This window comes from Gavia stellata, chromosome 3 (assembly GCF_030936135.1).
Source record: "Gavia stellata isolate bGavSte3 chromosome 3, bGavSte3.hap2, whole genome shotgun sequence".
Lineage (NCBI taxonomy): Eukaryota > Metazoa > Chordata > Aves > Gaviiformes > Gaviidae > Gavia > Gavia stellata.
Window position 1 is genome coordinate 1,026,483 of NC_082596.1, and position 21,126 is coordinate 1,047,608.

At 63.8% G+C, this 21,126-nt stretch overlaps 3 protein-coding genes across 3 annotated transcripts; 1 reads left to right on the forward strand and 2 right to left on the reverse strand.

Annotated features, from left to right (window-relative positions):
- Nucleotides 1-1,037: 1,037 nt before the first annotated feature.
- On the reverse strand, nt 1,038-11,813 carry RECQL4 (RecQ like helicase 4). Its single transcript, XM_059836227.1, has 25 exons — nt 11,730-11,813; nt 10,432-10,465; nt 10,040-10,149; nt 9,296-9,439; nt 8,350-9,035; nt 7,634-7,733; nt 6,920-7,043; nt 6,542-6,671; nt 6,363-6,381; nt 6,095-6,197; nt 5,916-6,008; nt 5,659-5,795; nt 5,390-5,473; nt 4,985-5,173; nt 4,700-4,882; nt 4,385-4,574; nt 3,365-3,642; nt 3,146-3,283; nt 2,705-2,870; nt 2,483-2,612; nt 2,130-2,302; nt 1,834-2,020; nt 1,525-1,693; nt 1,246-1,354; nt 1,038-1,159 (listed from the first exon to the last, which is right to left on the reverse strand). The coding sequence occupies exons 1-25, from the start codon at nt 11,811-11,813 to the stop codon at nt 1,038-1,040; spliced, it is 3,882 nt and encodes a 1,293-aa protein (XP_059692210.1).
- Nucleotides 11,814-14,616: 2,803 nt separating this feature from the next.
- Nucleotides 14,617-16,846, forward strand: LRRC14 (leucine rich repeat containing 14). The gene is made up of 3 exons (XM_059815723.1): nt 14,617-14,936; nt 15,258-15,887; nt 16,165-16,846. The coding sequence occupies exons 1-3, from the start codon at nt 14,617-14,619 to the stop codon at nt 16,736-16,738; spliced, it is 1,524 nt and encodes a 507-aa protein (XP_059671706.1). The 3' UTR covers nt 16,739-16,846.
- A 398-nt stretch (nt 16,847-17,244) lies between these two features.
- C3H8orf82 (chromosome 3 C8orf82 homolog) lies at nt 17,245-20,195 on the reverse strand. The gene is made up of 3 exons (XM_059836268.1): nt 20,055-20,195; nt 18,433-18,481; nt 17,245-17,935 (listed from the first exon to the last, which is right to left on the reverse strand). The coding sequence occupies exons 1-3, from the start codon at nt 20,193-20,195 to the stop codon at nt 17,445-17,447; spliced, it is 681 nt and encodes a 226-aa protein (XP_059692251.1). The 3' UTR covers nt 17,245-17,444.
- Between the last annotated feature and the right edge of the window lie 931 nt (nt 20,196-21,126).

The following is a 21,126-nucleotide window of genomic DNA, read 5'->3' on the forward strand; positions in this document are numbered from 1 at the left end:
AACCAGTTTCCAGCCCGGCCCTGCCGGGACGGTTTCGATTGTCTGAGAACTGCCGGTGGTGAAAACCAAACTATTTTTTGGGGTGGGGCGGCGGGGAAGAGCTTCATCCTCCCTGGGGCTCCCCGAGAGCTGGGTGCCGGGGTAAGAGCACCCAATTTTGGCTGGAAAGGGGGGAGGGAAGGAGGACGGCACACCGGGTTTGGCTGTTCTGGCTCCTTGCCGGCGCCCTGAGCGGTTCTCACTGGGGCGGCGCGGGCAGGGGGCCAGAGCCGCCGCGGTGCCCGGCGGTCCCAGGGTGGTCACAGCCCGCCGGGCGCGGTGAGGACAGGGACCCCGGCGCTCTCCCGGCCACGCAGAGATGGTCAGGGTGATGGTCCCCCTATTGCCATGGCAATGGACATCCTACCCCTCTATCGCCACAACAAACCTCCTACATCACCACGGTGACAACCAGCCTGTTTCCATGGTGATGGACCACCCCATCGCTATGGCAACACCGCCCCATTGCCAGTGACATCCCACCACGGTGACAGACCCCCCCTGCTAATACCACCTCCCGATGTTGCCATAGTAACAACACCTCGACATCACCATGGCAACAGTGTGTGTGCCCCCCCCCCCCACGGCCGATTCACTCTCCGGGCGCAGGCAGCAAAGTGCAGGCGGGGGGTAATAATTGACGCCCTTTATTAATTCCTTGATCAAATCCAGATAAAAATCCCTGCCGGCACAGGGCAGCGCAGGCAGCTCCCCCCCAGGATTGGGGACAGGCAGCCCCCCCCCCCAACTTGGTCCCCCCCAGCCCTCCTACGGAGCCTCAGGGCCAATAAACCCAATAAACGAGCCCGTGCTCGTTACGCCCCGCTTCTCGCCGTTAGGGTGGTCTCTGTCCGCCCCCCCTGCCCCGTGCCCCCCAAGACGGGGTCCTCGGGGGGGGGTGACGGCAGCTGGCAGAACCCCTGGGGGCCACGGCGAGGTGCCGGGCGGCACGGCTGTCCCTCGAGCGGCAGGTGACCCCGCCGTTTCGCCTCCTGCCCTCACTTGCCGGCCAGGATCTCCTCGGTGGCCAGGCGGGTGAGGCGGTGGAAGTCAAAGCGGAGGTATTTCCTCCAGAACCGGCGGTCGCGGCCGTAGACCTGGGCAGGGAAACAGGGGCTGCCTGCGGGGAGCGGGCGGAGAAGCTCCTGGTTAGGAAGGGACGGGCAGGTGCTGGAGTGGGGAAGATGATCCCCCCTCTTCTCTTACCGATGCCGTGAAATATCCTGGCGATGGCTCTGCCAGAGAACTTCTCGTCCTGGCGGATGGTGAGGAAATGGCGGATGTCGGCGCGGATCTGGCTCTCCCACTCCCGTAGCTGCGAAGGAAAGGACGTGGCGGGGTGGGTGGGTGGGAAGGGGTGCGTCCCTCCTCTTCCTCACCCCAAACCCATCCCCGGTCTCATCTAAACCGGAGGTGCCGCGTGCCAGAAATGCCGGCCGACACTCAGACCCCAAAGCAGCTCCCGATAAAAGCGGATTCGCTCACTTTAGCGTCGCCGAGATCTTCCTCCACCTCTTCCTCCTCCTCGCAGCCACGCTCAGCCTGCTCGCCAGCGGGCTCCTTCTCGAAGTAGTCGCTGAGCAGAGCCTTCAGGGAGGAGCTCCTCTCCTCCTCCTCCTCCTCAGGGTGAGGGCTGCAGGTCTGGAAGGCCACGCTGCGCCCCAGTGTCAACCTCCTCCCTTCCCAGTACCAAAACAGGCCCCAAACTGGGAGGGATGCGAGGGTGGGCAACCGTAGGGCCACCACACGGAGGGGTCTGCAGGGGTTGGGGGGGTCTTCTCCACCCACGCTCACCTCTGGAAGGCCCGGAAGCAGGCGCGGAGCTGGCCAAGAGCCGTCTTCTCCCGGGCCACCACCCTGCGGTGGAGGAAGTCGCAGACGGAGTCCAGCTCCTGGTCAGCGAGGTCCCCGTAGGCGAGTACGTGGAAGGACAGGTCTCCAAACTCCACCAGGACCCCGCTCTTCCCCTCACCGCGGCTGCCTGAAGGCACCGAGAGCTGGTTGAGCCGGTGCTCACCGAGATCCGGCCAGCTGCCGGCAGCGCCGGAGGGATTTCCCCCTGCTTCCGAGGAACCCGGGGACGCCGGTACCTTGCCGCAGGTTCGGATCCCACTGGAGCTGGCGCAGGGCGCGTTTCACCAACGCCACTTCCCAACCCATGGAGTCGCTCAGTGAGACCACGTCGAACTCCAGGGAGCTGGCGTGGCCGTGGTCCTTCCCCGCCAGGCGCTCCCGGGCCAGGAAGACGGCGATGGGGGGAGAGCTGAGGGCAGGAGACACCAGAAACCCGCTGCCGCCATGGCTCGGAGCCCCATTTTTACCTCCAACAGACCCTGGCACCACAATGCGGCTCCCACCCGGCAGAGATCACGCCACAAAGGCTCCAGCGAACCCCCACGAACGCCGCAGCGTTCACACCGGTGCCCCGCGGCGTGGTTCTAACCTCCGCGCTACAGCCCGGAGCTGCCGGGGTCCCCCGTAGCACAGCAGCCGGCAGGAGGAGTAGGTGGGAGGCAGCAGCTCCAGCCAGCGCCGCGGGTGCAGCTCCAGGTAGCACAGGAGGGTCTCGATGCCTGTGAAAGAGGAGAGCGGGGAGCTGCGGAGGGATCCCGATCCCCTTCGGGACCTCCGCCGGCCTCGCTGGGGGCCAATTCCCGCCCCTCACCTTCCTCCCGTACGTCCAGGGACTCCACAGCTTCTTGGATGGGGATGGCTCGCTCGTGCTTGTAGCACACCCGCTGCCCGCTCTGCCTCATCACGCCGCTGTCCTCCTCCTCCTCCGCCTCCTCCTCCAAGAGCTCGGCCATTTCGGCATCCTCCACCTCCCCGTACTGCAAGGGACGCGTCGCCGGTTAGAGGACGGGCAGGCTCCTGCGCTCCTTTTGGGACATCCCAACCGCTCTTCCTGCTCGTTCTTGGCCAGATCCTACACCACGGCTCACCTCGCCCCAGCTCCGGGGTTCCCCAGACTTCCCTCAACTGATTTAAGCTCCCCAGCACGGCCACCCGACAATTAAAAGCGTTTTCTGCCACGTTAGCTCGTTACTTAATGAGTTAAGGAGCTGGGAAGGCCACGGGAGCGGGGCCCTCGGCCCCTTCTCCTCACCCTGACGACGTCCTGGTGTTGCTGGTGCAGCTCCAGGCACTTGCAGGGAGAGAAAACCTTCTGCACCAGCTTCTTGACGGTGAAAAAATCCACCGTGTCGCCGTAAATGTGACGCCGCAGCTCGTGGAGATCCCCGCCCTGGGGAGGCAGTGGTGAGCCTTGGGGAAGACTCCCCCAAAACTGAGGGGAACCCCTCCCCACCCCACCGGCAAGCATTACCTCCGCGTCCAAGAAGAGATGGCAGTGAGCCAGCTCACCGTCTCGCCCGGCCCGGCCGATCTCTTGCACGTAACTCTCGAAATTCTTGGGCATGTTGTAATGCACGACGCCGCGGACGTCCGATTTGTCCAACCCCATGCCGAAAGCCACCGTGGCCACCACCACGCGGAGTTGGCCGCTCATGAAGCTGTTCTGGACGTGGCGGCGTTCGGCAGCGGATAGGCCGGCGTGGTAAGCATCCACGATCCATTTCAGCGGGCGGCGGACGCTCTTCTTTGCTGAAAGAAAACGGGGAGAGAGGCTTTAACGGCTTTTAATTAGCGATTTCCATCGACAAAAGCACAGCTGCTAATTAAATCGGGGATGGAAATGAGCAGCAAAGCCTGCCTGGGCAGAAATCAGCCCCGGGCAAGGGGTGCTGAGGGCAGGAGCAGGACTGCCGCTCCCCAGCAAAGGGGTACGCGCTCCTCGTTAGCTGCCAGAAGTCGTCAAGCCCCGGCTGGTTTGGAAGCGGGATGGCACGAGCTCGCCCGGCTTCAGCAAACAAAGCAGGCGGCGGGGAGAGGATCCCCGGGGCCAAACGCTTCCGGGGCTCGTGAGGCAGAGCTCAGCCCCGGATCCATGTTGTGGATTTCGAGGGAGAATCGGGAGTCCAAGGTCACAGCCACCAGATTTGGAAAGAAAAAACCCCGGAGAGCTGGAGAGCGAAGGCTCCCTGCGCACTAAACCCAACGTCGAGCCTTATTAACGACAGCTAATAAGCACCCGTCGTTATCGGCCGTGACTAGAAAAATCAAAGCCCGGCTTTAAAGCCTCTGACGCAGGCGGGGAAAGATAAATGCTTTGCTGCTGCCAAGAGCAGCGCTCTGCAGATGAAGGCGCCAACAGAGCCAGAAACCTCCATGGAGAGTCCCACAAGCGCGGCTCATTCCCTAGGGATTCTCCGTTCCAGCACAGATTCAGCGGATGGGAAGTTTTAGGCTCACGCTCCTTTCGGAGAGCGAGGGCCATGCCGCCTACCCTTCGCTTTCTTCCTTTCGGCGGCGTCCCACCCCGGCTCCCTGGCTCCGGCAGGTTCCTTGAGCGGCATTCCTTGGAGGCAGGTCCGGATGAGCGCCGCGATGCGAGCCGTCTCCTCCCGCCGCGTGCAGTAGACGATGATGGAGTCCAGGCACCCGAAACGCTCCCCTTGCAGCAGGGAGATGAGGGCCTGCGGGCAGAGAAGGGGGCGAGGGTCCCCCAAAAAAGCTGGGGACCTTCTCTCCTACAAGATCCACCCCGAATCCAGCGTCAGAGCACCAAATCCCATTTCTTTAGGTCCACCCTCGTCCCTACCTGATCCCTGTCCCTGTCCATCGAGACGGAGAGGCGCAGGTTTGGGGGCACGGCGGCGGAGCGCACCGTTATCCCTTCCTCCGCCGGGATGCCGAGGTGTTGGGCCACGTCCCGTGCCGTGGCCAGGGTGGCGGTCGCCGTCAGCCCCAGGAAGCAGCGCACGCCCAGGCGATCCCGGAGAACCTGCCAAGAGGAGGGAAAAATAAAAAGAAGCGGGAGTCTGATGTCCCTCCTCACCCCGCTGGGATATCTCCCCTCGGGATGCGCTTCCCCCCTGCCTCGCACCTTGCAGAGCCGCAGGTAGCAGGGACGGAAGTTGTGGGACCACTCGGAGACGCAGTGAGCTTCGTCGATGCAGGCGAAGGCCACGGCCGGCAGGCGATCGGCGGAGGGCAGGCAACTGGATCCCGATCCGATTCCCCCAACCAGGGCCTCGGGGGACAGCAGCAGCACCTGCACCTTGCCCTGCCTCACCTGCACCGGGAAAGCCGGAGCAGGGAGCACCGGATCAGGGAGGAGAGCGGCACATGGGGTGCTTTACCCGCTCTCCCAGGGGAACAGCCTGGCCGGGACCTGGCACCGCCGCCGTCCGGCACTGCCCTCACCGGGATCACACAGCTGCACGGGCATGGTGGTGCCGGGATGCATGCACGGTTCTCCCCGGAGATTTTGGAGCCCCCAGTCCCTCACCTTCTCCATCACCGCTTCCCGCTGGGCTTTGGTCATGTTGGAGTGGATGCAGACGGCCTTCAGGCACGGCGGCAGCCCCGAGACCTGGAAGCGAAGCCCGTCACCCACCCGTGCGCAGCCACCCTGGCCTCCGGTGATTTGGGGGGGAACCCCCCTCGGACACCCACCTCCCCGTTTCAGGTGCACGCGAGCCTTTAACCGCAGCAACGCGCACCCGACAGCGCCTGAACAGGGGTTGGGATGGGAGAAGCGGGACATCCGAGCGGTACCTGGTCATCCATCAGGGACACCAGTGGGGAGACGACCAAGGTGATGCACTTGGAGCGCTTGTGGTAGAGGTAAGCGGGGAGCTGGTAGCAGAGGGATTTGCCCATCCCCGTCGATAACACCACCAGCGTGGACAGGCCTGGCAGAAGGAGGGGTTGGGGACTTAGTTTGGGGACAACCCGGCCACCCGGCACAGGAGGGGCTCACGGGGAGCCCAAACTCCGCGGAGGAAGGGAGGTCGTGGGGGAAACAAACCCACCTGAGAGGATCCTCATGACAGCCAGCTCCTGGCCCGGGCGGAAGGAGCTGTAGCCCAGCGCCTTCAGAGCCTGAAACACCTCCTCCGGGGTCTCTGCCGGGGAAAGGAGACGCGGTCGGGGCGGGACCGGAGGGGCCAAACCCAGCCGGCCCCGCTCAGAGCGCCTCAGGGAGCCGTACCTCGCACCTTCCCCTCCGGCCCCAGGCTGTAGAGGGGCTCCATGGGCGCAGGGGGAGCGGGCGGCTCGTATGCCGGCCTCTGCACATCCAGGTAAGTCGTCGCCTCCAAAATCTTCTCCGATCTTTCCCGGTCGCTGCCTCCAATCTCTGCTGGGGATGAAGGCAGCAATCGAGCTTTTCCTACCCTGCCTGGACACGCTCCGCCACGCCGGAGCAAGCGCAGTGAGCCTGCCTGTGTATTTTAGGCTGGCGTTCCCGGAGGAGACGCATCCCGGCACAAACCCGGGCTGCCAAAGCCACCTTTTGATCCCAGGCAAACCATCCCAGGAGCACAAACAAACTTCTCAGGGGGAAAAGGAAACAATTCCACGTCTCCGGGAGTTCATCCCGGAGCTAGCCACAGCGTGTCAGTGGAGAGTGAGGCGAGCCGGCAGGCCGGCAAGCCACGGGGCCTCACCGGAGAGCTCTCGGCAGACGGTGTTGGTCCTGCGAGCTACTTCTTCCAGCGTGGGCAGGGGAGCCTCCTCCTCTTCATCGGCGTGGCCGCTCTCCTCCGGCAGCAGGCCGGCAGCCGAACCTGCAGGCGAGAAGCGGGTCCCTTCTCTTCTTAAACTCACTGTAAAGAAACCGCCTCATCTTTTCACCCTCTTCCCACAAGTTATTATCCCTGAAAATCCAACAGCGGAGAGAAGCCGCAGGGAGGTGGGGAAAGCCCGACCGATGTCTCCCATCCTCCAGCCTCCGCTGCGGCACAGCCAGAGCCAAACCCGGCCCATGGCTTTGCCAAACAAACCCCGTAATCTGGCGTCAGAGCGTTACCTCGGCCCCGGCACGCCGATGCCCAGTGGCCCATCCCACCGCACGCGAAGCAGACGTCTGAGCTTCGCTCGACGGATCCGCCGCCTCCTCCGAACCGCTCCGCCTTCTTCTGCCACTTCTGCTTCCACACCTGCGAAGCGGGACCGTCTCCCGTTACTTTTATGCTTTTATTTTTAAATAAAAGTATATTTTATTACGTTATACTTCACCCCAGCCCCGGTGTTTTACCAAAGCGCTGCATAAACACGCCAAGCTTTAAAAAATAAAGGTAATTTTTTGCCAGCTGATGCTCGCCTCCCCCAGGGATGATCCCGAAGGACTTCACATTAATTAAAGGGGAGATATTAAAAAAATGCTAGGTTTCTGTTGCAGAACTGAAGCAGAAAAGGCCGAGAAGTTGGGCAGCAGCAGGAAGGGCAGGGAGCTGAGCCATGCCTCCTGCCCGCGCCGCTTTCCTGCGCGGTGACAGAGCTGGGGACGACTCAAAAATAAAGATAAATTAACTAAAAAGTAAAACACGGAAATTCAAAGAACAACACGAAGACGAACGAGAGCTGGAAGAGTTTTAAATTCATCCTGGACTGGATGAATTGAAATTTGGCTAGAAACAGGTTCGGCGGTGAGAGCGGGCGAGCAGGGCGGTCCCGTCCGGCGGGAGGTTTTCGGCGATGCGCCGGGAGATGCCGGCGGCGCCGAGGCAGCCGCCGGGCAGGACGTTACCTGCTTGCGAAGGCGATTTCCTCGCAGGGCGTAACCTCGGACGTGAGATTTCTTCTTCAGGTTAAGCCTGACGAAGTTGCCGCCTCTCTGCGGAGGTGCTCTGCGGGGAGAGAGGTTGGCTGGGAACCCCTTTGCCACGGCTCGGGGGGCCACGGGGTCCCCATCCGCCCCCCCACCAGTGCACCCAGGAGCCGGCAGAGCCCCAGCACCCTGCCCGCAAAACGGCTTTGAGGGAAATAATCTTGAAATCTTTCATCCCTTAAACAAGACTGAAGGCGATGTAGACACCCGGGGAGAGGCGAAAGGCGTGCAGGGCGTAATCACGTAAGAAAATCAGGCTAAAAACCCCGAAAGCTTATTCTTTCCCCCCCAAAATTCCTGACAACACAAAGGAGGAGGAATTATGGAAAAAGCAGCTCGCTATTTATAAAAATGGATAGAAAAAAGCCCCCTTGGCTCCCTCAGCATCCTCTTCCAACCACGTTTCGGCACGTTCGAATGCCACGAGGCATCGCCGCAGCCCGTGTTTGATTGGGTTTAATTACCGGGTTCGTTTCCAAGAGGAAACGCTGGCGGGACTTGAAGGGCTCCGGCAACGTCCCCCCCCGGGGAGTCTGAAGCGAGCCGTGAGCTACGCCGAGGCAGGCGAACCTGCGGCAGAGCGGCCGGCAGCGCCGCCGGCACACCGACATTGCCGGGGAGGTGGCAGGACCTACCTGGCAGCGACAGCTCTGCAGGTGGGTCTGGGCTTCTCCTCCTCCTCCTCCAACTCCCCCAGGATGTTTTCCGCGGGATCCAACACCTTCACCTTCTCCTTTTGGGCTGTGACGTGCTCTTCCTCCTCCTTTTCTTCCTCCTCGCTCTGCTTCAGCCCGCCGGCAGCGCCAAACGCTCCCTCGGCCGAGCCTCGGCGGCATCGCCTGAGCTTCGTGGGAGCCGCCGCGCCATCTCCATCTCCACGTGGCCTTTTCCTCCCGGAATCTCCCACTGAAGGTTCCCTACTACCCGCCTCCTGCTCCGGAGGGGCCCAGCCGACCTCTCCCTGCTCCCCCTCCTGCGCGGCAGCCAGCATTGTCCCTTCGTCCCCGGGTGTCCCCTGGCACCTCTGCAGCCAGGCGGGATCCAGCGAGCCCAGTCTCCGCGTCACCGTCTGCTTCAGCTGCTGGAATTTATTTGGCGTCGGCGGCGGAGGGGGCTTCAACCCCGCAGAGAGGATGATGGGGGTCAGCCCCGACACTGAGGGAGGAAGGAGGAGATCTCCCGGCTCGCCTCCCTCGCTCCGCGATGCCTCCGCAGGTGCCGGGGACGTGGCTTTGTCACCGGTCCCTGAATTCTTCTGAAGCCTGGGGACAGCCGGGGTCCTCCTGGGAGTCGGGGTTCTCCTCGGGGTCAGGGGCGTCTCCTGGGGACAGGGATAAGGACGGACGGGGGTCAGATCATCCACCGAAACGCCACACACCACCTCCAAACCAAACGGGACCTTCGCCGGCGTTTGCAGGTGCTCTCCACCCCCAGCTCCCACCCTCTGCTAACAGCGAGGGGCTCCGGCAGGAGGGGGTTGCCATTTTGGGGGGGCTCTGGCAGAAGCGGGGGGAAAAAAGGTCGCAAGCAGCTTCAGGAGAAGCATCTCTCGGTGCCACAGCACCGATCCACAGCCCTGACCTTGCCGGCAGCGCCAAGGTTGGATTTCAGCTTCATCCCGTAGTACTGCGCCGAGGCTTTCGGCATGGCATGGCCGCGGCGACTCAGCCCGGGGGTTTTCGGCTGCCGGTTCAGGTGTGCGCCCCAACAACCGGAGTCGGGCACCTGCAATGACACCGCAAACCCTTAAATCCAAACCACGAAATCCCCAAACCGTGAATCCTATCGTGAAGACGAACTCCGATACCACCAAGAGGAGAAAGAAGCTGGAGAACAAGCACGATATTATCACACCGCGGTGTCTTCCAGCTTCAAGCAGCACACCCAGCGCGTTTTGGGGTGAAAAACGCAGCCCTGGGGCATTTATCGCTTCGCCCCAAGCACAAGGGCTGGCTCGATCGTTGCCTCGTTAAGAGGCTGGTTAAAACGAGGCCGGGCTTTCAGCAGCCTGGATGCCGGCGAGCGTAAAGCGTGTGACGGATTGCAGGCGTTCGATTTTCCACCCCCACGGCGTCCTTATACGCTGTGTTTGGGGTGTGTTATTCTCCCGCTACGTCAAAAATAGGTGTGATATGGTGTTAAGTAGGTAATTTTCCCTGCAAAGGTCAAATAAATCCCTTTATAAACAGGCAGGACGAACAGGGCTTTGCCTGAAGCAAAGGACAAACCAGAAACACCCCGAAGCGCTCGCATCAAGGGCAAATCTCGGGGGTTCGAGGCTCCCGGAGACAAAACCCAAGGCCGAAAGTGGGGTTTCTGCGCTACCTGCTCCGCGGCTGGGGTCTCCTGGGCTGCCGGTTGGCAGGAGGGGCTGAGCTGGGAGGGATCCGACTCCTCTCTCTGCCGCTTGATCATCTTGTACTCCTTGTAGAGCCCTGCGACAGATCGTCAAGGCGGGTTTTTGGCACATCTGGTACTTACCGGAAAACCCCAGCAGTTCCCACACCGAGAACCATCCGCGCGCGCCACCAAAGATCCCTCCCCGGCGTCAAACCATCCCGATGACGAGGGCCCGGCTCGGCGCGAGGGGCACCCACGAAGCACCCGCAGCTCCGGCCGAGCGCTCCAGCTGCCCGTGGGGGGGGCCCAGCACCACCCGGGACCCTAAAATATGTCCCCCGTGGGGCGGGGGGGGTGGTGGTAGGGCTGCCACTCACGCCTGGTGTCCTCCGGAGCCGCCTCGATGTCGGCCTGCAAGGAAAACGGGTGAAGAGATAGTTATTTCAGGCTACGGAGCAAATGATTGTTATTTTCCGCTACCGTAGAAGGAGAAAGGGCTGTTATTTTTTTGCCGTTTTGGGGTTTTTTTGGGTTTTTTTAAAGAAAACTGGGGTTGGGGCAGCGTCACGCTTGTTCCTGACTCCAGGATGTCTGTTCTCCTGCGATTCCTTTAGGCACAAGATGAGCCTTATAGGAATGCCTTATGGAAACACGTTATAGGAACGCCTTGTGGAAGCGCCTTATGGAAGCGCCTTAGGGAAACGCCTTACGGGAACGCCCTATGGGAACGCCTTATGGGAGCACCCTATGGGAACGCCTTATGGGAACGCCTTATGGGAATGCCTTATGGAAACAGCTTATAGGAATGCCTTATGGAAACGCCTTAGGGAAACACCTTATAGGAATGCCTTATGGAAGTGTCTTATAGGAACGCCTTAGGGAAGCGCCTTATAGGAACGCCTTAGGGAAGCGCCTTATAGGAACGCCTTAGGGAAGCGCCTTATGGAAATGCCCTATGGAAGCGCCTTATGGAAACGCCCTATGGAAGTGCCTTATGGAAGCGCCTTACGGAAGCGCCTTATAGGAATGCCCTATGGAAATGCCTTATAGGAATGCCTCATGGAAGCGCCTTATGGAAACGCTCTATAGGAATGCCTTATGGAAGCGCCTTATGGAAACGCCCTATAGGAATGCCTTATGGAAGCGCCTTATAGGAATGCCTTAGGGAAGTGCCTTATGGAAACGCCCTATGGAAGTGCCTTATGGAAACGCCCTATGGAAGCGCCTTACAGGAATGCCTTATAGGAACGCCCTATGGAAACGCCTTATAGGAATGCCTTATAGGAACGCCCTATAGGAATGTGTTATGGAAGCGCCTTATAGGAATGCCTTATGGAAGCGCCTTATGGAAATGGCCTATAGGAATGCCTTATGGAAGCGCCTTATAGGAATGCCTTAGGGAAGCGCTGTCAGGCGCTTCCAGGGAAGCCTCTCTTGGCTTTAACGCTGTGGAAAAGGGGCTACAGGGCGAGGCAGGGCGGCTGCTGGGCTGACAGCCGGTGCAGTGACCCCAGCGAGGCCGGTAAACGGAGCAGCCCTCCCCGCGGGACACCCGTCAGGTGTCCCCGACCCACCCGGGCGCAGGCCAGAGCCCACCGCCAGCAGCCGGCCGGGAAAAGGGGCTCGATCCCGGGGAAGGGCCCCTCTCCCATGGGCCTCCCCCGCCACCGGGCACCTGGCTGGGCTTCCTCCGCCGCTCCCGGAGGAAAGCCGCCTCCCACCGCTTCAGCAGGGCCTTCACCTCCCGCTGCCGCTCCATGGCGCCCGGAGCGGGGCCGGGACCCCGGGGCCGGTTCCCCGGGGGGGTTACGAGGCCTTCTGGGGGTCCGGCAGCCGCCCGGGGGGGACGCAGACGTCCGGGCCTCAGAGCGGCGGGAGAGCGAACCTCCCGCTCCTGCCGCGCCTCAGCCAATGGGAAAGGAGGGAACGGTGACGGACAGCAGCAGGAACCAATGGGCGAGAGAGGAGCGCTGGCGTCGCCGAGGAACGGCGTTGGGCCCGCCTTCCTTGGTGGGTCTCGCTCGCTGATTGGCGCGGGGCGGAGCAGGGCGGCAGCGCGCATGCCCGGAAGCGCGGCGGGACCGGGGTGCAGCAGAGGGGCCCGGCGGAGAGTGGGGGGCTGCGGGCGTGCGGTGAGTGGGCGGGGCCGGGGGGGGGGGGGGCTGGGATGGGGGTCTGGGGTTGGGGGGGCCCTGTGATGGGGGGGGCTGTGATGGGGGGCTGGGGTTGGGGGGGGCCCTGTGATGGGGGGGCTGAGTTAGGGGGGGCACTGTGATAGGGGTCTGGGTTTGGGGGGGGGCCCTGTGATGGGGGTCTGGAGTTAGGGGGGCCCTGTGATGGGGGGGGCTGTGATGGGGGGCTGGGGTTGGGGGGGCCCTGTGATGGGGGGGGCTGTGATGGGGGGCTGGGGTTGGGGGGGGCCCTGTGATGGGGGGGCGGAGTTAGGGGGGGCCCTGTGATAGGGGTCTGGGGTTGGGGGGGCCCTGTGATGGGGGGGGCTGTGATGGGGGGCTGGGGTTGGGGGGGGCCCTGTGATGGGGGGGCGGAGTTAGGGGGGGCCCTGTGATAGGGGTCTGGGGTTGGGGGGGGGCCCTGTGATAGGGGTCTGGGGTTGGGGGGGGCCCTGTGATGGGGGGAGGGAGTTAGGGGGGGCACTGTGATAGGGGTCTGGGTTTGGGGGGGGGCCCTGTGATGGGGGTCTGGGGTTGGGGGGCTGTGGGGGGGCCCTGTGATGGGGGGGCTGAGTTAGGGGGGTTGTGGGGGGGCCCTGTGATGGGGGGGCTGAGTTAGGGGGGGCACTGTGATAGGGGTCTGGGTTTGGGGGGGGGGCCCTGTGATGGGGGTCTGGGGTTGGGGGGCTGTGGGGGGGCCCTGTGATGGGGGAACTGGGTTAGGGGGGTTGTGGGGGGGCCCTGTGATGGGGGGGCTGAGTTAGGGGGGGCCCTGTGATGGGGGACCGGGTTGGGGGGGGGGCTCTGTGATGGGGGGGCCGTGACGAGGGGTTTTGGGGGGCTGTGGGGGGGCCCTGTGATGGGGGGACTGGGTTTGGGGCGTTGGGGGGGGCCCTGTGATAGAGGGACAGGGTTTGGGGGGCTGGGGGGGGGGGGGGCCTGTGATGGGGGGGCCCCTGTGAAAGAGGTCGGGGTGGGGGGGGCCCTGTGATGGGGGGGCAGAGTTAGGGGGGGGCCTGTGATAGGGGTCTGGGTTTGGGGGGGGCCCCTGTGATAGGGGTCTGGGGTTGGGGGGGGCCCTGTGATGGGAGTCTGGGGTTGGGGGGCACCCTGTGATGGGGGGGCCGAGTTGGGGGGGGCCCTGTGATAGGGGTCTGGGTTTGGGGGGCTGTGGGGGGGCCCTGTGATGGGGGGGGCTGGGTTAGGAGGGGCTCTTGTGATGGGGGGCTGGGTTTATGGCTTGGGGGGGGCCCTGTGATAGGGGTTGGGGGGCGGGGGGGGGCCTGTGATGGGGGGGCTGAGTTAGGGGGGGGCTCTTGTGATGGGGGGCTGGGTTTGGGGGCTTGGGGGGGGCCCTGTGACGAGGGGTCTGGGTTTGGGGGGCTGTGGGGGGGCCCTGTGATGGGGGGGCCGAGTTGGGGGGGCGCCCTGTGATGGGGGTCTGGGTTTGGGGGTTGGGGGGGCAGCCCTGTGATGGGGGGGCTGAGTTAGGGGGGGCTCTTGTGATGGGGGGCTGGGTTTGGGGGCTTGGGGGGGGGCCCTGTGATGGGGGGCTGGGTTAGGGGTGCTGGGGGGGGGGCTGTGGTGGGGGCTGGGGGGCCCCCTGTGATGGGGGGGCTGGGTTGGGGCCCCGTGACGAGGGGGTCTGGGGGGCTGTGAGGGGGCCCTGTGCTGGGGGGGCTGGGTTAGGGGTCCCACTGATGGGGGGCTGGGTTAGGGGGGCTGTGGGGTGCCCCTTTGAGAGGGGCTGGGTTAGGGGTCCCACTGATGGGGGGCTGGGTTAGGGGGGCTGTGGGGTGCCCCTTTGAGAGGGGCTGGGTTAGGGGTCCCACTGATGGGGGGCTGGGTTAGGGGGGCTGTGGGGTGCCCCTTTGAGAGGGGCTGGGTTAGGGGTCCCACTGATGGGGGGCTGGGTTAGGGGGGCTGTGGGGTGCCCCTTTGAGAGGGGCTGGGTTAGGGGTCCCACTGATGGGGGGCTGGGTTAGGGGGGCTGTGGGGTGCCCCTTTGAGAGGGGCCGGGTTAGGGGTCCTGCCGTGGGGTTCCCTTTGGTGGGGGTCTGGTTTAGGGGTGTGGGGGGGTGCTCTTGTGCTGGGGGGCTGGGTTAGGGGTCCCACCATGGGGTGCCCCTTTGGTGGGGGGCTCTGGCCTCCTGCCATGTGGTCCCTTTTTTTTGGGGGGCAGGGGGGGTGTCTGCGTTAGGGGGTGCTGTGGGGCTGCCCCTACGCCGTGGGGTGAGCCCCTCTCTGCCAGACCCATGGGGCCGCGTTGTGCCCCCACAACCCCCGGCTGTGTGGGGCCAGCCGGGGGGGTCCCAGCGCTCCCCCCCCCCCCCGCCCCCCAACCTCACCAACCCCCCAACTTCTGCCCGCAGCCCCTCGGCGCCGGGCGCCATGCACTCCCTCGTCTTCCTCTGCGCCCGCCGGTTGGTGAGCCACCGCCCCGGCGCCCGCCGCGCCCTGGACCTCCTCCCCGCCGAGCTCTACCCCGTCCTCTTCCAAGCCGCCTTCCTGGACGGGCGGACGCTGGCGCTGCGGGACCTGGTGGGGACGTGGCCCTTCCCCGTCCTCAGCTTCCAGCGGCTCTTGGGCCGCCACCGTGGCCGTCACCCGTTCCTCGGGGAGAAACCCAGTAAACTCTGCGTCCAGGCCGTCATCCTGGCCGTCGTGGCACATCTCCGCCGGGCGCTGGAGGAGCCCTGTCGCGGCGTGAGGTGGGTGCCGGGATGCCAAACTCCCCCGGGGACGGGCAGGAGCCATTTCCTTCGTCCTTGGGGAGATGGAGGTGACGATACCCGTTCTGGGGCCATGACCTTCGGCCACGGTGGAGGGAGGAAGCCGTGGGTCGGCACCGGGCTCGTTTAGTGCACCGGCAACGTGGGAGAAAAGCGGGACCGCAACCCTCACCCTGCCTCGGGGCTGGAGCGAGTTGCCGGATGGCCACGGCTCTCCTGAGAGCTGGCCGCGCCGTTGTTTTGGTTCCCCGATTTCCCCGCTCGTTTATTCACCGGTTTCTTGTCTTCGCCCAGCGAGAGACAGTGCCGCCTGCGGGTGTTGGACATGACGGGTCTCCAGGACGATGACACCGACCGCGGCCCGGAGGGGATGAGCCTGTGGTCCGGCACGGTGGCGTTGGCCAAAGCCTGCATCGAGGTCTCCAAACACCAAAGCGAGTGCCTGAAACGCGGTTCCAAGCGGCGTAAAGGTCCCTCCGGCGCCTCGGCTGCCCCGCAACCCGTCGGCGTGGAGGTCCGCGCCGATCTCTTCGTCAACGGCACGTCCTACGGCGTCCTGCGGGACGCCCTGCAGACCGGCGCCGCTGGCCCCCTGCACCTCAAATGCCGGGACTTCCACGCCGAGGAGCTCTCCGTCGCCGGCACCGTGAGTTTGCTGGAGTCCCTGGAACCCGCCGGCGTGCGGCGGGTTGATCTGCGCTTCAACAACCTGGGGCTGGCCGGTCTCTGCGCGGTTTTGCCGCACCTCACCAGATTCACCGACCTCCTCAGCCTCAAGCTGCCCTACAGCAACGTCGACGTGCGGCGGCTCGCGGCGGGGACGGATGCCGGCCTCCGGCGCCTCGCCGCGCAGCTGGGGAGGCTGCCCCGCCTCAAGGAGCTCAACTTGGGTTCCTCCAGGCTTTCGGGGAAACTGAGGCAACTTCTCGGGTAAGTTCCTGGTGGAGCAGGTCCCCAACCCGCTCTTTTCACGCCCGGGGCGGGGGAATTCACGGCTCCCAAGTTCGCGCGCAGCGGGGGCTTGGGATCCGAGTGGGTTCGCTGCCGTTCCCTAGCGCGGTTCCTCCGGGAATACGGGAACCATCCCCGCCCCATCGTTTAAAGATTTAATACAAGGTTTAGGCCGGCGGCAGCTCCCTCCCGCCTCGCACCCCGCGCGGTGCCGGCCTCGGGGGGCTGCCGGCTCACTCTCCCCCTGCCCCGGCAGCGACCTGCAGGCTCCCCTGGAAAGCCTGGAGCTGGCCTTCTGCTACCTCCTTCCCGGCGACCTCGCCTTCCTTTCCCAAAGCCTCCACGCTCCGGCGCTGAGGAAGTTGGATCTGAGCGGCCACCATTTTGCCGAGAACCTTCTCCAACCCTTCCGGCATCTCCTGGAGGAGACCTCGGCCTCTCTCCTCCACCTGGACCTCATGGAGTGCCGGCTGACGGACGCCCGGCTGGAGGCTTTGCTGCCGGCGCTCTGCCGTTGCTCCCGCCTCCGTTGCCTGGGACTTTTCGGCAATCCCCTCTCCACGCCGGCACTCAAGACCTTGTTACGGAAAACCGTGGTTCTCCCGGATTTGCGCCTGGTCGTCTACCCGTACCCCGTGGACTGCTACAGCCAGGAGCCGGCCCGGCCGCCCTCCGCCTCCGGCTGGCTCTTTGAGGACGCGGTGGACGAGGAACGTTTTGCCGCGGTGAGCGCCGAGCTCTGCCGGATGCTGGTGAGCTTCGGCAGAGCCGACGCTGTCTGGACCGCCAGCCTCTGCCGGCACGGCGCCCTCGACTACTTCGCCTTGTAGCTCGGGTGAAACTCAGAGCCCTCGTCCCACCCTGCGGCACCCGGTGAACTGGTGTGGCCTCACCGCTGTCCCCCAACCCCTCCCTCCTCCCAAAATTTGGTGTTTCCTCCTCATCCCGGTGCTTCTCCGGCCCCTTCTCCCTTTTATTGTCATCGTGTCATGGGCATTAGCCCCAGCCGGGGGGACTCGGCGCCACCGGTAAAACGTGGTAGCGCCTCGTGTCACCGGGACAGCGTTCCGGCTACGGGCGGATTGGCGTCCAGGCCACACCGATTAACTAACGCCGGGAGACTGGTTAATAAATTGCTGCCGCTTGGCAGGTGCCGAGGAAGCAGTGTCCCGGCAGAAACCGTAACCGCGGTGTTGTTTACAGGCAGACCCTCCGATAACCCCCTGCTCCTGCCTCGGCCCCCCAAACCCCCCCTGTACCCCAAATCCGGGGCGGGGTGCTCGGCGCCTCGGAAACGGCACGGCTCGGCCACGCGGTTAAAGCTCTTTTTTTTTTTTCACAGACTAATAGGGGTTCCGGCCGCTGCGGCAGCACTTGTGCCGCCGTTGCAGCACCCACGCCGCCGCGGTGAGCCGGTGCTGGGCTCTGCCACCGGTTTTCCCATCGGTGTGGGGGTGATGGGGACGGCCGGGGGGTCCCCGGTTCAGCCCCATCCCATCGGCGCAGGGGTGACGGGGACGGCTGGGGATCCCCAACTCAGCCCTGGCACGGGGTGACGGGGACAGACGGGGATTCCTCGGCACAGCCGGCTCCGCCGGTGCGGAGCAGTGGCAGCAATTCCTCGGTGAGCTGGTAGCGCCGCCCTTCCCAGATAAAATGAGTGGGGGGCTGCGCCGGCCCCCGACCGTACTCGAAGCAGGGGCTCCACTCGAAAGCCAACGCCGAACGCACCAAACCCACGCCACCCGCTTTCGCCGGCGCCGGATGATAGAGCCGCCCGTTTTCCGGCAACATCACCAAACTCTCCGGTTGGAAGGGCACGGCCAGGCGCTCGCCGCCGCCACAGTAGGAGAGGAGCCGGCTCTCGCCGGAGCCCGGCAGGAGTTGGGTGAAGACGACGGGACGATCCTCGCACCGGAGGAAATTCCGTTCCCGACCGCAGGGCGAGAGGAAAGGGAATTCGGCTTCGTAACGGCCGCTCCGGTTCCGCTCCAGCTGCTTGAAGAAGAAGGCGAGGAACCCTACGTCTGCCGGGAGGGAGGGACGGACGAACGGACGGACGTCAGCTGGCTGCTCCCCGGTAATTAACCCCCCCGAGGGGGTAATTAGCCGCGGGGTAGGGGGTTGTTCGTTAATGGGACTCCATTTTGGAAGGGGCTGCGGGAGGGAGGAGCGATCGGCTCTGGGAGGAATTGCCGCGCCGGGAAGCGCGAGCGGGAGCTATTGGTAGCGGGAGCTGCTTAATGAGTAAAGTAATTAATATGCAAATAGCGCCCAGCGGCTGCTTCGCCACCCCCAAAAGAGTGGGGGGGCGTCCCCCCTCCCCCACCCCGCTGCCGAGGGCGCGGCCCCGCCCCCGTTACGGATGAGACCCCGATTGCGGACGAGATCCCGATTAAGGATCAGATCCTGATTAAGGAGATGACCCCAATTAAGGATCAGATCCCAATTAAGGCTCCGCCCCCAATTAAGGATGATGGGGGGAGGGGGAGCTGTGCCGGGGGGGGTTGGGGGGTCCCGGTACCTTTGAAGCAGGTGATGAAGTTCTTGACTTTGGTGTCATCCAGAAAAAGCTGTGGAAAAGCAGGAAAAAGCCTCAAAACCCTGAAATCCTCAGCAGGTTCAGGGTCTGGCCGGGATCCTTTTGGGATCCAGCTGGGATCTGTCCTGGATCTATCCGGGATCTGTCCAGGCTCTGTCCGGAGTCAGTCTAGGGCCTGTTTGGGGTCTGTCCAGGATCCACCTGGGATCTGTCTTGGATCTGTGTGGGTTCTATTTGGGATCTGTCCGGGATCTGTTTGGGATCCATCTGGGGTCTGTCTGGGATCTGTCTTGGATCCATGTTCTATTTAGGATCTGTTTGGGATCTGTCCTGGGATCTGTCCTGGGTCCCTCTAGGGCCTGTCCGGGGTCTGTCCAGGATCTACCTGGGATCTGTCTTGGATCCACGTGGGTTCTCTTTGGGATCTGTCCGGGATCTGTTTGGGATCCATCTGGGGTCTGTCTGGGATCTGTCTTGGATCCATGTTCTATTTAGGAGCTGTTTGGGATCTGTCCTGGGTCCCTCTAGGCCCTGTCTGGGGTCTGTCCAGGATCCACCTGGGATCTGTCTTGGATCTGTCCGGGATCTGTTTGGGATCTGTCTGGGGTCTGTCCTGGGTCCCTCTAGGTTCTGTCTGGGGTATGTCCAGGATCCATCTGGGATCTGTCTTGGATCTGTGTGGGTTCTCTTTGGGATCTGTCTGGGATCTGTCTGGGATCTATCCAGGCTCTATCCTGGGTCCCTCTCGGGCCTGTCTGGGCTCTGTCCAGGACCCATCTGGGATCTGCCTTGGATCTGTGTGGGTTCTCTTTGGGATCTGTCTGGGATCCGTCTGGGGTCTGTCCTGACTCCATCTGGGGTCTGTTTGGGATCTGCCTGGGGTCTGATTGGGATCTGTCCAGGACCCATCCAAGGCCTGTCCAGGATCCACCCGGGCTCCACGGTTTGGGTCCACGTGGGATCTGTCCGGGATCTGTCCAGGATCCATCCAAGGTCTGTCTGGGGTCTGTTTAGGATCTGTCTGGGATCTGTCTTGGATCCATGTGGGTTCTCTTTGGGATCCGTCTGGGGTCTGTCCAGGATCCGCCTGGGATCTGTCTTGAGTCCATCTGGGTTCTTTTTGGGATCCACCTGGGATCTGACCGGGGTCTGTCCTGGGTCCATGTGGGATCTGTTGGGAGTCTGTCTGGGGTTTGTTTTGGGTCTGCCCAGGATCTGTCCCGAGTCCATTTGGGGTCTTTTTGGGGTCTTTTTGGGGTCTGTCCTGGGATCTGTCCTGGATCTGTCTGGGATCTGTCCGGGATCCAAGGTCTATCCGGGTTCCACCTCTGCTCCACGTTTTGGGTCCACGCGGGATCTGTCCGCGATCTGTCCTGAGTCCATTTAGGGTCTTTTTGGGATCCATCCAGGCTCTACCCAGGGTCCCTCTGGGATCTTTATAGTGTCTGACCGGGATCCCTCTGGGATCCGCCCGGGATCCGGTGCTCCGTCTCCCCCCCCCCCGGTGCCGCCGTCCCCTCAAGGACACCCCGTCCCCGGCGGGGTGGGGGTCCCCTGGCTGCTCCCCCCCACCGGGTCTCTCCCCCCCACCCCGGTACCGGTACCTGTCCCTGGTGGTCGAGGTAGTAGAAGTACTCGCGGGTGCGCGGCCCCGGCCGCTGCCCCTGCCGGTACCCGGTACTCGGCCCCGCCGCCCCGCTCGCCCCGGGACAGAGCCGCAGCCGCAGCACCGGCAGCAGCCGCATCCCGGCCCCGGGCCTGGCCCCGACACCGACACCGGCCCCGGGCCTGGGCCTGGGCCTGGGCCTGGCACCGGAACCGGCCCCGCAGCGACCCCGGAACCGGCCCTGAGCCTGGCACCGGAAGTGGTCCCGCGGTGACCCCGGAAGTGGTCCCGCGGTGACCCCGGAAGTGGTCCCGCGGCCACCCCGGAAGCGGCCCCGGGCCGCCCACAGCCCTATAGACACCCCTATTCCCCCATACACCCCTGGGCGCCCCTATGGACATCCGCCCGCCCCTATAGGCACCCACAGACCCCGATACACACCCTTGTGTGCCCCTGTGCGCACTCACCCGCCCCTATAGACAGCCATAGCCCCGCTGCGCCCCTGTACACACCCCATAGGCCCCCATAGGCACCCCCAGACCGCCTATGGACACTGACCCCCCCATAGACACCCAGGAACCTCTGTGTGCATCCACCCCCTCACCCCTATAGGCACCCACACACTTCCTATATGCACCCGGGCACCCCTATGCCCACCCATACACCCCGGGGCAGCCCTATAGATGCCCACCCACATCTCATACACCCCTATAGACACCCACATACCCCTATAGACACCCACACACCCCTATAGACACCCACATACCCCTATACGTGCCCATACCCCACTGTGTGCCCCTATAGACACCCCCACACACCCCTATAGACACTCATACACCCCTATAGACACCCACACACCCCTATAGACACCCACACACCCCTATATGTGCCCATACCCCACTGTGTGCCCCTATAGACACCCCCACACACCCCTATAGACACTCATACACCCCTATAGACACCCACATACCCCTATAGACACCCACACACCCCTATATGTGCCCATACCCCACTGTGTGCCCCTATAGACACCCCCACACACCCCTATAGACACTCATACACCCCTATAG

Bases quoted from the DNA above. Each gene is read 5' to 3' on its own strand.
- RECQL4 (XM_059836227.1), bottom strand. From the start codon at position 11,813: ATGGAGCGGCAGCGGGAGGTGAAGGCCCTGCTGAAGCGGTGGGAGGCG. The intron at 2,871-3,145 runs GTGAGGAGAAGG...CGTCCCTTGCAG, and splicing joins AACACCAGGACGTCGTCAGG to TACGGGGAGGTGGAGGATGC. The intron at 1,694-1,833 runs GTGAGCGTGGGT...ACTGGGGCGCAG, and splicing joins TGCTTCCGGGCCTTCCAGAG to CGTGGCCTTCCAGACCTGCA.
- LRRC14 (XM_059815723.1), top strand. From the start codon at position 14,617: ATGCACTCCCTCGTCTTCCTCTGCGCCCGCCGGTTGGTGAGCCACCGC. The intron at 14,937-15,257 runs GTGGGTGCCGGG...GCCCAGCGAGAG, and splicing joins GAGCCCTGTCGCGGCGTGAG to ACAGTGCCGCCTGCGGGTGT. The intron at 15,888-16,164 runs GTAAGTTCCTGG...CTGCCCCGGCAG, and splicing joins AAACTGAGGCAACTTCTCGG to CGACCTGCAGGCTCCCCTGG.
- C3H8orf82 (XM_059836268.1), bottom strand. From the start codon at position 20,195: ATGCGGCTGCTGCCGGTGCTGCGGCTGCGGCTCTGTCCCGGGGCGAGC. The intron at 18,482-20,054 runs GTACCGGTACCG...GCTTTTCCACAG, and splicing joins ACCTCGACCACCAGGGACAG to CTTTTTCTGGATGACACCAA. The intron at 17,936-18,432 runs GTACCGGGACCC...CCCTCCCGGCAG, and splicing joins CTTCATCACCTGCTTCAAAG to ACGTAGGGTTCCTCGCCTTC.